This window comes from Meles meles, chromosome 6 (assembly GCF_922984935.1).
Source record: "Meles meles chromosome 6, mMelMel3.1 paternal haplotype, whole genome shotgun sequence".
Classification (NCBI taxonomy): Eukaryota; Metazoa; Chordata; class Mammalia; order Carnivora; family Mustelidae; genus Meles; species Meles meles.
The window spans coordinates 117,568,991-117,587,344 of record NC_060071.1 but is presented as its reverse complement, the minus strand read 5'-3'; the positions used below and the strand labels follow the sequence as shown (position 1 = coordinate 117,587,344).

General features: G+C 35.7%; 1 protein-coding gene across 12 annotated transcripts in view; it reads right to left on the bottom strand.

Moving 5' to 3' along the window:
• The window catches only part of GPHN (gephyrin), a 650,480-nt gene that overhangs the window by 37,475 nt on the left and 594,651 nt on the right, over positions 1 to 18,354 (bottom strand). For all 12 annotated transcript variants that reach the window (XM_046008589.1, XM_046008590.1, XM_046008593.1 and 9 more), the window contains one exon: positions 15,791 to 15,912. In XM_046008589.1, coding sequence (XP_045864545.1) covers positions 15,791 to 15,912 — 122 coding nt within the window. The remainder of the gene's footprint in view (positions 1 to 15,790; positions 15,913 to 18,354) is intronic.

Below are 18,354 nucleotides of genomic sequence, written 5' to 3'. Positions count from 1 at the left end.
GAATTTTCATCAGTCTTTTTAAATTTACATTAGTGGAAAAGACAGCAACTTATTCTGTTGTATTAAAATACTATAAGATATGCACGTGCTGGGTTCCTGTTCACTGCACGTCCAGAACTTCGGGCCCCTTGCCTTGCTGTATTACCATCAGGCTGAGGCAAATGTTTGGTCAATGGTGTAAATGGAAAAACACAAACAGAATAATATGGAAAGTGGTTCAGGTGAATGGACAATAAATATTATTAACAAAATATAATTTTGTGTTAGTACAACGAGACATCAGCTAATTTCACCAGTTTTACAATATGTCATTTATAACATGTCAGTCTTAGAGGATTATGGTAAAGTCCCTGGAAACAAAGCAGCAGTGACATCTACATCTTTGTAGGTGGATAAAGGTCCTGGGATCTGCTAGTTGATGATACAAATAAACAAACATTTCAGTGATTTTTTTTTTCTCCCTTGTTTTTACATTACCTGGGGAAGATGTCTTTTCCTGTTTTATAAAACTGAAGCGTCATCAGCTCTCTGTATCATCAGCTCTCTGTATGACTTTTCTAACTTGCAGAAATAAACTAAAAGGGATTTCATGCCTTTTAATATTCAAAGAACATTCTCCGTGTTACTTTCTACTCTGTGTTTGTGTATTCACAAAACACTAATTTTCAAAGTTGGAAAGCTCATGGGGGGTCACTCTGTTCAGTATCACAGCTGAGTGCATTCTGTGGGTCTTACTCTTCTCTATCCCCCTCTGCCCCTCTCTTTGACTCTACTTTCTGTCACATATTTCTGACGTCTGGAATCTAGTAAGAGATAATGGCTTAGTAGAGGGTGAGGTACAAATGCTGGCCAACAGTCAAGAGGATCTATAACTTCATTTATGTTGCATTATGTTGTATAAATAGAGTAATAACTCTATTTATTCCTTCTTTAATAAGTCTGTGAGGTAGATTGAACAGGTAAAAACATGCTCATTTTACAGAGAAAGAAAGTAATATTCAGAGCAAAGCAGTGCTTTATTTATTTTTTTAAGTAGGCTCCACGCCCAGCAACCTGAGATCAAGACCTGAGTTGAGATCAAGAGTCGGATGCCTAACAGGCTGAGCCACCCAGGTGTTCCGAAGGTAGTGTTCTAAAAGTGAGGTAGAGTAAGAAGTGGCAGAGCTAGAACTAGAGCCTCTGGATCCGTATTACGTGTTATTCCATCCCACTGACTAATCAGAGTGAGTGTCTAGTTTTTTCAGGAATATGACATATCATATGATGAAAATTCTCATGAGAAAGGGCCCTTGTGCAAAAGCATCAAATGGTAAGGCAAAAAGTGATAATCTATCTGTGCTGACTAGGAAAGTGCATGTGTGGACATGTTAGTATAATTCTGGGGAATGAAACACATGTGACTCTGAGTCCTATAATCAGACGGAAACTGAATGAGATTTTGATTAAACATAACTTTTAGAGGTTGTTTACAAATCATAAATTTGCTCTCTTTTTATGATTCATATTATCTTTTAAATGATAAAAATATTTCCAACCTAACATAATATATAACAGCCATGTATCTATCTTTCAGATTTGACATATGCTAATATTTTCCCATATTTACTTCATATTCCCTCTCCCCTCATTTTTTTAAGAAATAAAAAAAAATGTTTGTTTTCTAAAACTAAGCAATTACTCTGAATAATGATAAAAGGAATAGGTAACAAGGATTATAATTGTGGATATTATAATAGAATAAGAACTATTCAGGATTTTCTGTTTTGTTAAATAGATCATGGTATATTAATTTTCTCAAAGAAGGGAGAGTAAAACTAAAACATAATCTGATCTTTTATTATATAATATGACATTATGTACCTTACGCATCTCTTAAATGATATCACTTTGCATATATTAGATCATTTGATATATAAGAAATAAAAGTAATGACAATAATATTTGAACGAACAATACACTTTCACAGGTATATGTTAATTTCACAACTCTGTGTGGTAGGTAGGACAGAAGAAGGCACTGAGGTTCACAGTGGCAGTGAAAGGTTCAAGTTACCCTTTGTTCACTCTGCTATTCTTTTAAACTATAGAAATATTCACATAATGAAAGATAATTTGTTATATATAGTATGCCTCCAGATATAAGCTATTTATCATTTTTATCTAAATATATAAATCCTATTTGTGGATGCTATATAGAGATGATAAAAACCTGACAATTTGTACTTTTAAAATTTGAACTATCTCCTCACCGTTGCCACTGGAGGGGATGCTGGATTAAGTTGATTAACTTTCCTTGGTATATACCAATAGCTCCCCTTTTCTCAAAGAGTAGCACGTCTTAAAGGGATTATTATATTATCATTTAATTCTTCCTTCATTAATAACTACAATTTTAATTAGATTTGAATGGTGATTAACCATTTCTTTAAAGATATATTGAATACTAGCATTAGTCTTGGTTTACTAGCATTTTCTATCCATTTTCACTTGAATTATTAAGTACCAACCCCTTGTTCTCTTAGAGTACCAATATTACATAAAAGCATTCTACAAGGGAGTTGATTTAGTACAAAATGCTAAAACTTTAAGTACTTTGTGAGAAAATAAAACTGTTAATCGAAGCCCTGAGTGTCACAAAGTCTAGAACCCAGTTTTGTCTCCTGCTGAGATGATTCTGAAAAGAAATATTCTTTTGGAGTCTCATTATCCTTATTTATAAAATAACATTTGGACCACATTCTTTCCATCTCTAACATTCACTGATATGAACCACCTGAAGCTGAGTGGAATCCAATTTAAGCACAAATGTATCATTCTTTCTTTCCTTTCTCTTTCTTTTTTTGTATTTCAATAGAACACTGGCAGCTTGCTGTTGGTGCCTTGCAATTCATGAGTTGTGATTTCTGTGCCTTTTACCACTTGTGATCCTTTTTACTACTACAACTATGTTCACATCAGGGCCATGATACCCTAGCAGCTTCCTGAGGGCTGAGAATAAATAGCACTCTCAGTAGGCAAAGGAAAATACCAGCAATATAAGAAGGCAGCAGCTGGAGGGTAGAAGAATAAGCACAATTTAGGACAGCTTCTACTGAAATAAAACTGCTGGGGAAATAAATAATATTAGCAAGAATAACAACAAACAATTAAAGCACTAATGGAAATAGATCTATAACGTTAAAAGGGTGTTCTGGAATGAAAAAAATGATTTTCAAGTTTAAAAATTTAGTAGATGAAGGTGAATCTATTGCCTAATGAAAAATAAATAAGTGGCCTGAAAGACCAAGTAGTAGAAATATCTGAAAGAAATGGGGGAGCCTGGGTGGCTCAGTCAATTAAGCATCTGACTCTTTTTTTTTTTTAAGGGTTTTATTTATTTATTCGACAGACAGATCACAAGTAGGCAGAGAGACAGGCAGAGAGAGAGAGGAGGAAACAGGCTCCCTGCTAAGCAGAGAGCCCGATGCGGGGCTCGATCCCAGGACTCCAGGATCATGACCTGAGCCAAAGTCAGAGGCTCAACCCACTGAGCCAGCCAGGCACCCCTAAGCATCTGACTCTTGATTTCAGCTCAGGTCATGATCTCAGGGTCATGAGATCAAGCCCCCAATTGGGCTCTGCACTCCTCAGGGAGTCTGCTGGAGATTCTCTCTCTCCTTCTTCCTCTGCTGCATTCTGCGCCCCCCCCCCCCCAAATTTTTTCAAAGAAATGTACAAAAATGAAGTGATGGAAGTTAATGCAGGAAATAATAAGAAACTTGGGAGACAGGGCAAGAGACTGACATATTACCAATAAGAATTCCATGAAGAAAAAAAGGAACCGATGGAGGGGGAAAATAGAGGAAAATTTCACTTATTTGAAAAGGGCTTGGAAAGTAAAATAAATATTTACTGAGTTCAAGACAAGATTGCCCAAAAACATAAACCAAAGAACGTCTGGGTAAATTTTGTAATTTCAAAGATAAAAAGAAAATCTTACAAGCAGTCAGACAGAAAGATTGGGTTTGTTAACAAAGTTAAAAGAATATTGGCTTTGGACTTCTTACCTATATAACCCAAACTATGAAATAATAGATTACCATAAAGATTCTCAGAGAAAAAAAGCCTTCAACTTCCAAATCCTATACCCAGTCAGACCCATTCAACTATCAGAAGAGAAGAATCATATTTGTGAAAATGCAAAGATTCATATAATAAATCAACCAGTAATGGTACTAGAAAAACAACTCTAAATGAAAAAAATGGATCAGATCAGAAATCTTTAGATAGGGGAAGATGAAGAAGAGAGGACGCACTTTTTTTTTTTTTTAAAGATTTTATGTACTTATTTGACACACAGAGAGAAAGATACATCACAAGTAGGCATAGAGGCAGGCAGAGAGGGGGAAGCAGGCTCCCTGCTGAGGCCAGAGCAGAGTTGTCATTCAAGACAATGACTCTGTCATTCAGAGCCATTCAAGAACAGAATAAGCTGCCTTATAATGCAAGTAAGATATTTCTCATTAAAAGCTTCAAACAAAACCTGAAGGCTAGCTGTGAGAAATTTCTCCAATACCTGCACTGGGTGAAAGACTAGACTGGCTAACCTTGGAAGTTCCTTTCAATTCTAAGATACTGTGATTCTACAGAAATAGCTGAAATTAATATTTCTTTTCACATATAGACTAAAGCATAGAGGAAACCAACTAGAGCACTGAAATATAGTACTCATCTTGCAGATCACACTTTTCTTTCTCTTACTATCTGCACATTCGACTATTTGACTTGAGTTTAAAAAAAAAAAAGCATTTTTCCCCCCAAAGTTATGACATTCACTTTCAGCTTGGGAGATGGCTACCAATAATAATAACTGTACTCTCCCTGGAATTCTAACTTAATTCTAACTTAACTGAACATCAAAGAAGCTTTGATCAAAGAAGCTTAAACTTAACAGAAAGTACATAAAAGGAAAAGGTAAAGCAAATCTCAAAATAAATCTCAGAGAATGCATGTAGCTTTCTCAATACTTGATGTACTTCAATTTCTGTGAAAGACTACTATGTCTACATTTTTTCAGATTTCAGAGGGCTTGAGAGCCCACTTTCAGTCCAGACTTTTTGCTTTTTAAAATTTCTATCTGCCTTAAATTACTATAATCCTGACTCCAATATAATTTTTTTTTATCATGAAGTCTAATATAAAATTCAAAACCAAGACAGAGCCTTTATCCAACTTTAGATTTTAAGGATTTCAGACAGAGTATTCAGAATGTAAATGCAGTTTTATTTTAAAATATTTAATATAAACACACAGATGGACAACAGCTGCTAATTAGTTTCCTGTTTTATCTGTTACACCAACTGTGAGTTGTATCATTTTTAAAATGAGTGAAGATGACGGTGGGTAAGTAAGAAAAACTCTAGGATTTGGAGATTTGGAATAATGCCAGCTGATCACAGCAAGATAACAATGACAACAACAAAACCCCCTCCAAAAAAACCCCAGTTCTGGACGTATACTAATCATACACTAATTTCTTCAGAGGTCCAGGATAAATTTCTCAACTACAAATATTTTCTGGGTATCTACTTCATGTATTGATTAAACTCCATGCCACATGTAGCCCTCATTTAGTCTTTCTTCAGTCCCACTGGGTGTTTATGCACTACAAAGTCATGTAAAGACAGAAGAGAACATGGTCTCTGCCTTCAAGAGCAGAAAACATATAACAAAAATTTAGGAAAATGAATGAAATAAGCAATGAAATTAATATCATTGATTGAATTTGAATACATTAATTAAAATGAAAATACATGCAAGGTAAAATGGTATAAATGTTGAGTGGGACAGAATGATCAGAATTGGCATGGGATAATTAGGAAAGGCTTTCTGAAAGCTATTACTAAGTAAGAAAACGATTTCTAAAAGTACAATAATACCTGGAGGTCATTTTTAGAAGAATCAGTAATATCAACTGTAGCAGCAACTCGTAAGGGTTAAGAAAGGCAACTGTAAAAGCCACCAAAAAAGTCTGTCCCCAAGAGTGGGAAGAATCTCTGGTTGTTAAATACAGTTGGTAAGTAGAAAGAATATTTCTGGTTAGCCAATAGAAACGGAGAGACCTCGCTTAATAAATAAACCTATCTAGAAATCTATCAGAAGATAAATCTATTATGTTGACTCAAAAATCAAAACGTTACATTTTGAGCAAAAAAGTTGTTTATTTCATAAGAGAAGGGAGTTTATAAAGATGACAAGAATTAATTAAATTTGGATCTAAATTCTCCCTGGTAGTTAGAAATTTCTACTTTTAGAAGAGCAGGTAAACACTAAGATGTTAGGATATGTTTGTTCTACAAATTAGAAGACATAAAGCACTGGGCTTTGCCATTGTGAGGAACTGTGAAGTCTACCTTGATCACTGTGAGGTCTACCTTGGTAACACCCTCTAAATACGCCAGTTTTATAAGAACCTGGTTTGCTATCTCAGTGCTTGTTCCCTTTCTGTTTCATGCTTTAATGGGAAGAGGCAGCTTCACAAATTGGCAGCAACAGGAGCAGGCAATTCAAATCCAAAACACCAATATGTGACAGAGTCAAGCAAGCCCAGCATGATATGATTAGGGAAGGATTCTGTGATGGCAATTTTCCAGAAGTGGGAACTCTTTTCTTAATTATGCGAATTTCTTAGCCCTTCAGGCCTTGCAAGGCTAGAGGGTCTAAGTCAGCAGTTGGAAGCTACATTACCAAACTATTTTAAAGCTGATGTAAAAACAACAGCAACAACAATAACAAAACAGCTCAATAGTTAAAATCAGTTTTAGACATGCTAGAAATTCAATTAATGCTGAACTTTAAGAGATTTTCCCCACATGGATTCTGTGTATTTGGATCATGATTACTGCTTATTATATTTAAGAGGTAAATGTATAACATCATCTATTTAAGCCTGAGGGAGCAGCTCCCCAACTTTTTAAAATTAGAGGCTTCATAAATCCATTTGGAATGCTACTCCCTTTGCCACTTTATACTTCTTTTTCTTCAGAAATATAAATTGAACTATCTCAGCCATAAAGCTTTATGTTGTGCCCTTTTTGGGGATGTGTCTCAGTTACTAATGCAATTCTGTTGTCAGTGCCATACTATCTGGTCTATTCCTATGGCTAAGGTTTTTGGACTCACTGTGAAGGGACCCTGTGAGATTCTTCTGGACAGTTGCATAGTTTCTAGGTTCTGTGGAACAGCGGGTGGTGTAGGAAAAGATGGCAGGCTATCTAAATCTAGGCGATAGTACTTAGTACAATGCATATAGGGTTACCAAGACACACCTTCATGTCCTGGTCTTCATGGAGCTTATAGGCTGGTGGGAAAGAAAACCGCCATGACTTAATATAAACAAATCCTTTTCCACCCTGTTTAAGCCCTCCAAAGTAGCAATTTCTCTAAGAAATTTTATCAGGAAGGGCACCTGGGTGGCTCAGTCATTAAGTGTCTGCTTTTGGCTCAGGTCATGATCCCAGGGTCCTGGGATGGAGCCCCACATCAGGTTCCCTGCTCAGTGGGAAGCCTGCTTCTCCCTCTCCCACTCCTCCTGCTTGTGTTCCCTCTCTCGCTTTCTCTGTCAAATAAATAAATAAAATCTTAAAAAAAAAAAAAAAAGAAACTTTATCAGGAAAGTGAGGGAAAGGGAAAAGATAAAAGAAAAACAAAGAAGAAAGTATGTGCCCAAATGATGACTATCTTAACCAAGTCTGGCCACAATTATCGTGGCTGGAACATATCGTACACTCTACTTATTTACCTAACCAAACTTCTTCATTTGTTTTAGACTCTTCCCCACAGTACAAAAACAGTAGCAGCTCTTGCTGCCTAGGAAGACAAAAGGAGGCTAATAGGTTATTTAACCAGCCATGGGGAAAAGAACACCGAGACACCTACTGTCCCATATTCAAGGTAGAAATGGGAGGGAGCTTAGAAGGAGTTTATCCCTGTAAGTTCATACCAATTTGTGTCAATTAGAAATCTCTAGACTTGACTAGTTCCATATTCAGGTCATACTCAGTGTTTCTTCTTTTTCTCTTACTTCCTGGCATTTGCTGACTAGCTACCATGTGCTGACTCTGTTCTAATTGCTGAGGAAACAGCCATGAACAACGCGTTTTACATGCCTACCAGCAGTTGAGGACAGCAGCTGTTTTATTTATCATTTTACCCCTGCTATCAATATAGCTTTGCATATGTCAGACAATCAACAAATGGTCATAAAATGGATAAAATAAAAATTTAAAGGCACTCTCAAATAATTGTGGGTATATGCCAAGATTTAGTTACAGGTGTTCATCATTTACTTAAAATTGAGAAAGGTTAGGAACAACCTAATGTCTGACAACAAGGGATTGTATAAATAAATATTATTACAGTTATACTGAGAATGACATATAGGCATTTAAATGATATTGCAGAGGACTATGTGGTAATACAGATGGATGTTTATGATACACTGAGTGGAAAAAAGAGTTAAAATAAGACTATGATTTATTTGCTTTCTTAAAGTTATACACATATAAACTGTATACACATAGAATTGAAGAATGGAAGAAGAATAATACTGGGTAATGGGATTACGTGTTAATTTCCTTTCTTTGCTTTTTTTTTGTGAACCTGTATTCTCTAAATTTTCTTCAGTGAACATTTATTTGTTCTAAGATTAAAAAGTTATATGAAAATGTACACTAGGACATCTAGAACAATGGCCCAAGAAGTACATAATAGAACTGGACCAGGAATAGAAGATGATCATGTTATCCCCAATCCAAAATCTTTCAGTGTCTTATTACTAATTACTATTCTGTAAATAGTATTAAAAGATACCATGCAGTCATACAAAGCTGACAACTTCAGGTAAGTCTTTTTTGCATAGCTGATTTGTAGCTCATAGGGTATGTTCCCAGAGTCTCTATGTTAAATTGGTTGTTTGGAACTTAGAACACATTTCTAAATAAACATCTGTAAGTACTATAGATGGTGTGTATGATTTTAGGGTCAATAAACAAACCAACCTTAATTTAGCTCATAATGATACTAGTGTATTGCTGAATTACTCTTTAGTCTGAATTATGGAAGCAAAATGGAAGACTGAAGAAAAAATGCTGAAATGTAAAGTATTTGCTTATGACATCTTCCCACCTACCTTTCTTTAGTCTTTTCCTCTGCCAAATGTACTTCTTGCTAGACCCTCAGTATCTTGCTATATTAAAGTTCTAATGTGGTCTTGCTTAGTTAGAGTTTGCCCTCTGCCAAAGAAATTCAAGTTGTTCTTCTTCTTCTTCTTTTTTTTTTTTTTAAAGATTTTTATTTCCGAGAGAGAGAGAGAGAGAGTGAGCACAGAGGAAGAGGGAGAAGCAGACTCCCTGCTGAGCAGGGAGCCCAATGTGGGGCTCTATTCCAAGACCCTGAAAGGACCTGAGCCAAAAGCAGACACTTGACTGACTGAGCCACCCAAGTAGGTGCCCCTAAAGAACTCCAAGTTCTAAGTGATTTGCTTCTGTTCATTCAGGACAGAGGATTTATCCAGATGTTGGATGTCGGGTTTAAACTCATTCACATTAATATGCAAACAACCCTTTCTCAGGTAGAATGCTCTTTAACACAATTGGATCTTTAAATATTAGATCATCAGAAAATATAGCAAAGTGAACAGAATATATTTAGCCAGTATATGGGTTATTTTGGCTTAATAAAACATGTGTCCGAAATAGGCTGTATCTGCAAGGTCAGGGAATAAGGAGATTAATGGTACCACTTAAGTGTTCTTGTTTTTCCTGCCTTCCCCCATTTCACTTCTCAAGATGTTTCTTCTCCCTTCTTTTCTTTTAAAGTGGTGACAAAGGAGTTTTATATATTGAGTAGAGAAAAGGTAAGAACAGGGGTGGCCATTTGTGAATCTAGGTCATTTGCAAATGGAGTAATGTAGGCCTGACTACCAAACTGTCATATATTCACATTGTGTGCATGTTCTCTTCCCTTCTTTTCTCTCTCCTTCACCTCCCCCACCCTCCTAGAAGATCTATGAACTTGGTATAACAAATTATCCAAAAGTAGTAAATGCTGCAAAAGCAGCCCCAGCAACTCTGGGAAGAAAGGTAAAGGAAGAGATTATAACAGGAAGACCATAATAAATCCTCCTACCATTTCCCCCATTTCTATATCATTTAAAGATTTGGACTCTGCAACTCAAGTCCTTATAATTCATTTGTCAATATGTAATTCACAATTTAAATTAAATTTTCCTCTCTGGCATTTGAAATGTTCATAGCTACTGTTTACTAAGGGGTTTTATTCATTATAAATGGAGATAGCCTATTTAGTTTATTAACCTTAATATTAATGAAATGTGGATGTTAACTCCAGTTAAAAGGGTAGGATGGTAGTGCAAGAGAAGAAAGGATCCTGGAATTAAGATGGGCCTGGGTTGCAAGGTACATAGCAGCAATGGCCACAATCACCAAACTGTGGAGAACCAAGATACCCTTCAATGGATGAATGGATTAAGAATATCTGGTCCATATATACAATGAAGTATTATGCCTCCATCAGAAAGGATGAATACCCAACTTCTGTATCAACATGGATGGGACTGGAGGAGATTATGCTGAGTGAAATAAATCAAGCAGAGAGAGTCAATTATCATATGGTTTCATTTACTTGTGGAGCATAAGGAATAACATGGAGACACTTGGAGATGGAGAGGAGTGAGATGGGGGAAATCGGAGGGGGAGACAAACCATGAGAGACTGTGGACTCTGACAAACAAACTGAGGGTTTTGGAGGGGAGGGAAGTGGGGGCTGGGTAAGCCTGGTGGTGGGTATTAAGGAGAGCACGTATTGTACGGAGCACTGGGTGTGGTGCATAACTTTTGGAACACTGAAAAAAAATTATATAAAATTAAAAAAAAAATGGGCCTGCGTTGAACTCCTTACTCTGCCTTTTACTAGCTGCATTACCCTGAATAGGTTGATTTTCAAAGTATCATTATTTCCAAAATGGGGTTTAAAATTAGTTATCTGGCTCTGTTTTATCAAGATGCTTAAATAAGATACATGTGTAACACATATAAATATATATGCAGCACTATACTGCATTCTTTAATGTGTGTATGTATATATGTATCTGTCTGTCTATCTATCCATCTATCGATATAATGGGTATTCAATAAAGACTGACATGTTTGCAGTAAGGAGACCGGAGATTGGTGATTGGGAGGAAAGAGAGGAGTGGATCAGAATTGAAAACTTCTTTGTAGTTCTTACTAATAACTGTCTTATTTATTATCTCTGTAGTACCAAAGACTGGTATAATGCCTGACAGAGCATAACTATTTGTAAAAGTTTGTTGAATTATTAGAGTTTGCTTATCCATATATGATAAAACCCCAGTTCTGCCACAGGTATAGAATATGCACCTTAGAAATATAGCAGAATAGAGGAAAGAAAGAAAATGCACCTAGTAAGCAGGTGGGTCTAGGCATGGAGCTCAAGACAGAGATAAGATCTGGGAGTCATTAGCATAAGGAATTAGGAGGACAGAAAGCCAAGACTGAGCCATGGTAACCCCTAAATTTAGGGAATGAGCATAGGAAGAGGAGCTACAAAAACCAAGAAAAGATAGATCACAAATGGAACATGAAGAAATGGAAATGGTGTATTGCTAGAGAGGGATGTGAAATTGTGGTAGAGAGACCTAATAGCTAGGTTTTGTAGGTATTTTATTTGTGTTTATAATCACATATCATTTTGATGAGGCTTTATAATCCAGATGAAGAGAAATCAACATTGACACTCTTCTGTAATAGCGCTTACAATGTCTTTTGATTTAATCTTTTTTTTTTTTTTTAAAGAAAATTCTACTTCTAAATGTGCGTTTAAGCACTGGAACTTTCCAAAACATTCTTATTACTAGTCTATAGTTTCTAGTACATTTCTAGTACATGTAATTTCAAAAGCAAGATCTATGTTTCAGTTTTGTATCTTCAATAGCCTTTGTCTTAAAATCCATAGTAGATGCATGATTAAATTAACAAAATCCTTGTTATTTCCTTTGATCCACGAACCAGCTGCTTGGTATCCTTAGGAGTTTGTTAGAAATGCAATCATCTTGGCCCACCCCACATTTGCTAAATCAGAACCAGCATTTTAAACAAGATCTTCAGTTGATTCTCATAGGTACACAACACACACTTCCTGACTGAATAATTAATAAACAAATTGTATTATTCTTATTTCTAGGCCATTTCCAACTTTAGCCCACATGATACACCTTGTTCAAATTATCTTTCTAAAATAATGGTTATTATGTCAATTCTATCTTTAAAAGTTTAAAATTTAAGTGAGTTGGGTAGTTCTGCTTGGATTGCAAAGCCTTTCAAAATTTGGCCTTAAATTTCTACCTAACTGGGATGCCTGGGTGGTTTAGTCAGTTAAGCATCTGCCTTCAGCTCAGGTCACCATCCGGGGGTCCCAGGATTGAGTCCCACATCTGGCTCCTTGCTCAGCGGGGAGCCTGCTTCTCCCTCTGCCTGCCACTCCCCTGTTTGTGCTCTCTCTCTGGCAAATAAATAAAATAAAAAATTTCTACCGAATTCACCTCCCTTACTCTTCTACCTGAACCTCCTGTTGTAATCAGTCTGGCCTGACCTGAGTAGCTGTTTATTTCTACTTCTCTACTTTATTTTCTATTCCTCTATTTTTTGTTCATTTCATGTTTCCTACTTGATCAACACACTCTCTTTTTCTAACTAGACAAATTCTATTCATCCTTCATGTTTTAACTAACATTGCACCTTTATAAAACTCTGACCATTCTAGCACATAGTGATGATTCTCTTCTGACATATTTATAGTTATTATCTTGTCTTCATAATGATAGCAAAGAATTGTAGATTGTTAATTTCAAGACTTAGCTTCCATGTTCACCTCTGCCACTACCTTGTATAATGCCGGGCAAGTTCACTTAACATCTCTGGGTTTCAAAATTTGTCTTTTTAAAAAAACTACTAGGAACCGCAAGAGTATTGTGTCCCACATGCTGTGAGAAACTATGTCTTACAGAATGTATTTTAATATACACAAAATATCTGTAAGTGAATGCTTTTAGAATACTGTTGTTAACTCTCAAGTATTTGAAGCACCCTTCTGATAATCTTCACTATACTCTCTTTTTAAATAAAATGTACATAAGCAAAGGCAAAATTTAGCCCAATTTTATCCAAATAAGTTCCAGAGTCTTAAATTTTATCTTCAATTTTAACATTTATCTTCAAAATTATGGTTGATGATAAGAGCTGAGAAGTAGAATCATAGAATTTAAAAACCAGACACCAATCTGTTTTTAAATACAAGAATAGGGCTTTTACTCCCTATTCTTATCTGTCATAGCTGAGCAGGGGTTCTGGTTACTGACATTCTTGAACTATTTCTCTCTCTGCTTTACACAAGGTGTAGTTTCTCCCATGACCCTCTTTCCCTGGAGAGCTTCACAGAGAGGCTTCTGTATAACATTTACTTTCATTAGCAAAAGACTGCATAGGAATGAGAAGAATGAAGAGGGAGGCAACCTTCACAGAGTATCAACAGGCTGCAGATTAAATGTACCTTATTTCCTTTGCTAAACTCCCAGCATAGATTTCCATTAGAACAGTTATAAATTCTTTCCACCCACATTCCATCTCTGCATTCTAACCCTTTACTCTGGGCCTCTTCCACATAGCACTGTAACACTGTGAAAGTCTAGATTTGCATTGTTGTTAAAAATTGTTCTCAGTTTTATGGAAGATATTTCCATCTGAGAAAAGGATATACACTAGAGATTTGCATATTCTCAGAATTGCCTATATCTTGCTTATCGTTTTATTGTTCTTTATATGCTGTTTTCAAGGTACATTCTGGAGTTATATGTAATATCAATATTAATTATTAGTAAATGTCTACCAAAAATCAACAGACAAATATTAGCATATCAACATAAGAGGCTTTAAATGGTGTACTGGCAGCATATATAGTATATCAAGTAAGGATTTTTTAATACAAAAGTACAAAAATAGAAGGTGTGGACTTATAGGAAGAGTGGAATTATAGTCCAGAACAGCTTAAAGTAAAAAAGAAAAACAAACAAAGACAAACAACAAGCTCCTTTTACCTTATAATATTCCTTAGAGCTCATTAATGCACTTGAAGGCAGGGCCAGAGCCCGTTGTGGGTGGGAAAAAAATCCTACACGATCTGGTAAATTGTTCTCTAGAGTTTCAGGACCTGCTCTGTGCTTTTGGAACTCTTGGGTTCCTCTTATCTTCTTTGGGAAGTTAATTTTTTCCTCTTTAAAGGTGTATCTACATCAGGATAACTTTTAGGTTTATATGAAAGTACAGGTTATTGGTTAGACCCAAATTCAAATAATTATCTCCCATCTTTTTTTCCAGTGGGTTCTTTTTACTGCCTTCCAAGGGCTAGGGAGTCTCGGTCAGGGTGATACTAAGTAGCCTGTGACACTGTCTTCACCAGCGTGGGTCCTAAGTTGGCTGGCTACTTAACTATGGGCTTCTCTAGAACTAAGCATCCAGGTAAATACAAATGGTGAAGATTTTAAAAAACAATGACATTTGAAAGTCCAACAGCTTCTATTCCAATACCCTCAGAGAAAGAAAAAAACAAGGAAGAAAGAAGGGAATTTTAAAAAGTGAAAGGACATAAAAGCTACTCCCTTTCATGTTATTGGTAGGATGCTGTGTCCAAGGTTTGAATTATGTTGTGCCCAGGTTGAGCTTAAACTGGGATACAGGTGTAGAGGAAACCTTGTAAATTGATAAGGCAGAGCCTCTTCAAAAGCACATTTGCTGGGAAATTCCTACCTTGGCCTAAGGAAGAAGGATCCAGACATAATGAGCTTTACTCAGTTACAAGGTGGTGATAAAGGAAAGGGGCAATAAATTAAGAAAAAAAAAAAAAAAAAAAGGAAAGGGGCAATTATGGGGGACAGATACATCATGCTGTCTGTTACTCAGATTTGTCTCCCAGCTCTGTCTCCACCAGGCTGATGTCTGAGTATTAGTAAAAGCAGGCCTCTCTCTTGTGAACTGGAAATCCTGGTAAGAGAGAGCTGAGTAGCAGTGTTACATGGTAGTGGGATGCTCAGAAAGAGCAGACTTGCTCTTGATCACATGTGAAAATCTGTTGGAAGTTCATAGAAATCCTTGAGGAATTTAGCAGAGGGCTGAGTTAATTTAGAATATGGGCAATATGCTCTTAGAGATGGGCAATTCTAGTCAATGTGCCTCCGTTTGTACTTATAAGTGGGTGAAGGCTAGAGAAACCTGGGTTACATAAGATACAAAAAAATCAATATAAATGTCCTAGAAAACAATTGTACTTAAACTTCAGAGGAGCAGTTAGCGTGAATTTTAACATTCTTCATCTTCTTACTCATGTCTTTCCTGCCTTTCTTGAAACCAGTGAATGTGAATAGGAGTAATATCATTACTATTAATTCCATCAAAATAAAGCCAATGCTATCAAAAAAGATCCTTGGAAACTTACCATACCCATAGGAGAGTAAAAATATCCTATGTAATAGACATTCCAGGAGGATGTCTGTCTCAAAAGGACATAAACATGGTCATAATTCTTTGGCTTTTGAAGAATGAGATTAGTGAAAATTATGGTATTAAATTTCTGTCTCTTTAGCAACAATCCCACCTAGTTAGTACTCCCAAACTTCAAATATGTACAACAATAACTTCCAAATAAAACGCAATACTTACTTGTCTCCCACAATTCCCAAGTTGATTGTGGGGTAACCATGTTCCTGAATTGTTGCTAAGAGAGTTGAACGGTTGCTGTCTCGAATCTTTCCTGGTAAGAGGTCATCTTCGGGATTTAGCAGCTATAAAGCCAAAAAAATCACCACAAATTATTCTCTTAGGATAATGTTGTCTATGGTTAAAGGAAAAGAAATAGAGTTTACCTTATCTAATAACACCTACTATAGTATCTGGCACATAGAAGATACATGCCCAAGGGATCTCTGAATAAATATTGAGAGTATAGGAGATTGAAAAAAACATTCTTCCAGAATTAAAAAGCATGCAGAAATTTAAATGGTGACTAAACATCAGGTCAAATATCACACCTGCTTTGGCTACAGCTTGACAATAGTGCTCTGTAGAGACTGGCCTTCTCAGTGGTTGCTCGCCAGGGTAAACCAAATAAAACAACTTCCTTTTTCCCTCCCAATATTATTTTCCAGTTTGTCTTTCACTGATAATAACATCTGAGGCAGAGACTGTGTGACATGATATTCTCAAGTATGAAGAGAATGATTGTTAATATTTTGTTTCAAGCTTTTGGATCTCTTTTCTGAAGTGAGATCAACAGTACCAAAGAATTTAAGCTTATTTGAAGGAAAGGGAGATAGGTGTCTTGTTTCTTTATTAGCAAATTTAAACAAGTAATACTTAACTAGACATATGCACAATTATTCCATGACTCTGAATTGAATCATTCTTTAGAGATTTAATATCCAGCATTATATGTCTATGAAAAAAAAATTATTAGAAGCTTACTCTACGTTAGATTGTTTCGATGAGGCAGTGTGGTACAGTAGGAAGAGCATGGGATTCAGACAAGATTGAAATTCAAGTTACCCAAACACATTATGCCTAATGTTCTCGATTATAATATATAATACTAGTAACTACCTTGAATAATAGTTGTTAGGGTTGATTGAGGTAATGAACACTCAAGTAATATGGGTAAATATATAATAAATATGATTCTCTTCTAAATAGCACATTTTACCCCAATCGTTCTCATATATTCCTAGATGCTAGTACAGAAAGAATTAGCCTATAGTGTGAATATAGATTTAGATTAGGTTATAAAATACTTATGAGCAGGGATCCTTAACACATGCAGACACACCAACATACAACTTTAATTTATACATCAATTTCAAGATGGACTTTGATTTCAGAAATATAAAATGAAAAAAAGTACATCTTGGAAGTGAGGAAATCTGTACTGTTATCTTAGGAGGTTGAAGACAAGCATGCACAGATACTTAGGCTGTTAATATGACCAATTCTCAGGGCTTCATATCTCAGTTTTCCCAAACAATAACCTCTAGCCCCTTCAATCTTCCTTCTGACTCAGTGGTGATACCATGTGGCGGGACCTTTGGCTTTACGCTGGAAAAGTAGTAGCTTTGCAACCAGCTGTCCCCTTAAAATAGCTAGAGGAAAAACTCTAATCATCTTATTCAGTGTCACCTGGGAGTCTTCCCTTCAAATACTGCATTAATTTAACTTAATCAGATGCCATGTGACATTGCAACCCACTTTCATCCTTAGTCACTGACAGAGCTTAGAAAATTGCTACTGCAGTGCTAATACAGATTAATTTTCTGATCTTAATTAACACACAGTTATTGAAGTCATTATAATTTTATAAAGGTGAAGGCTTACAGCTCTTTAACTCCATTAATTAGACAAGTTGCTTCAGAAAGAAAACTGTGCGGTTATATAATTTTTTTTTTCACAGAAGGGTACTGACCACCAACAAAATAAAAGTCCTTGTTATTAGAGTATTTTCTTTGCCATTCACATTCCTTTCTGTTTTTGCTGCAAACTGTTCCAGAAATAACAGGACTATTAAAGATTATTAGAGTACTAGTTACTTAACTATAAAATTGACACAATGATATAATACCTGGTTAAATGAGGGTGCGGGATTTACAGTGTCTTTTAAGCATTTTCGAAGAAAACAAACAACTGAATGGAAGTATAAATCCAAATATAGAATAAATTCATAGTATTTCCTTTTAAAACTTAATCTTGTTTTCTGGTATCCTATACTTCTGGTCATCTTTGGAATGATGCCTGGAACTTGTCACAGTTAAAATACAAAAGAAAGAAAAATACAAAGTAAAAAAAAAACAAAAACAAACCCAAACCCAATACACATAACCCATTATCTCCATACCTTATTACTTTCTTGTCTACAATATATTAAATTTCAATTTCTTATTTTTGTTCTTATCAATGGTACGTACCACTGTCTTTCCAGCTTTCACACATTAAACCTTTGATTCTTTTTATTTCCCTTTGTAGTCCACTATCTTCCCAAAGATTACAATCCGTAAGAACATCTTAATATATCTCCTCCTAGAACCTATGTTTTTAGTCACACTCTTACCAAGCCCCCTATTCAATATGTCTGAATGTTTGCAAATCCTTATAATTGGCTATCATGCCTACACTACAAAGTCTTTCTGAGAAATAAAACAGAAACATCTATTTGCAAAAGTGTACCATTATTTGCATGAGAT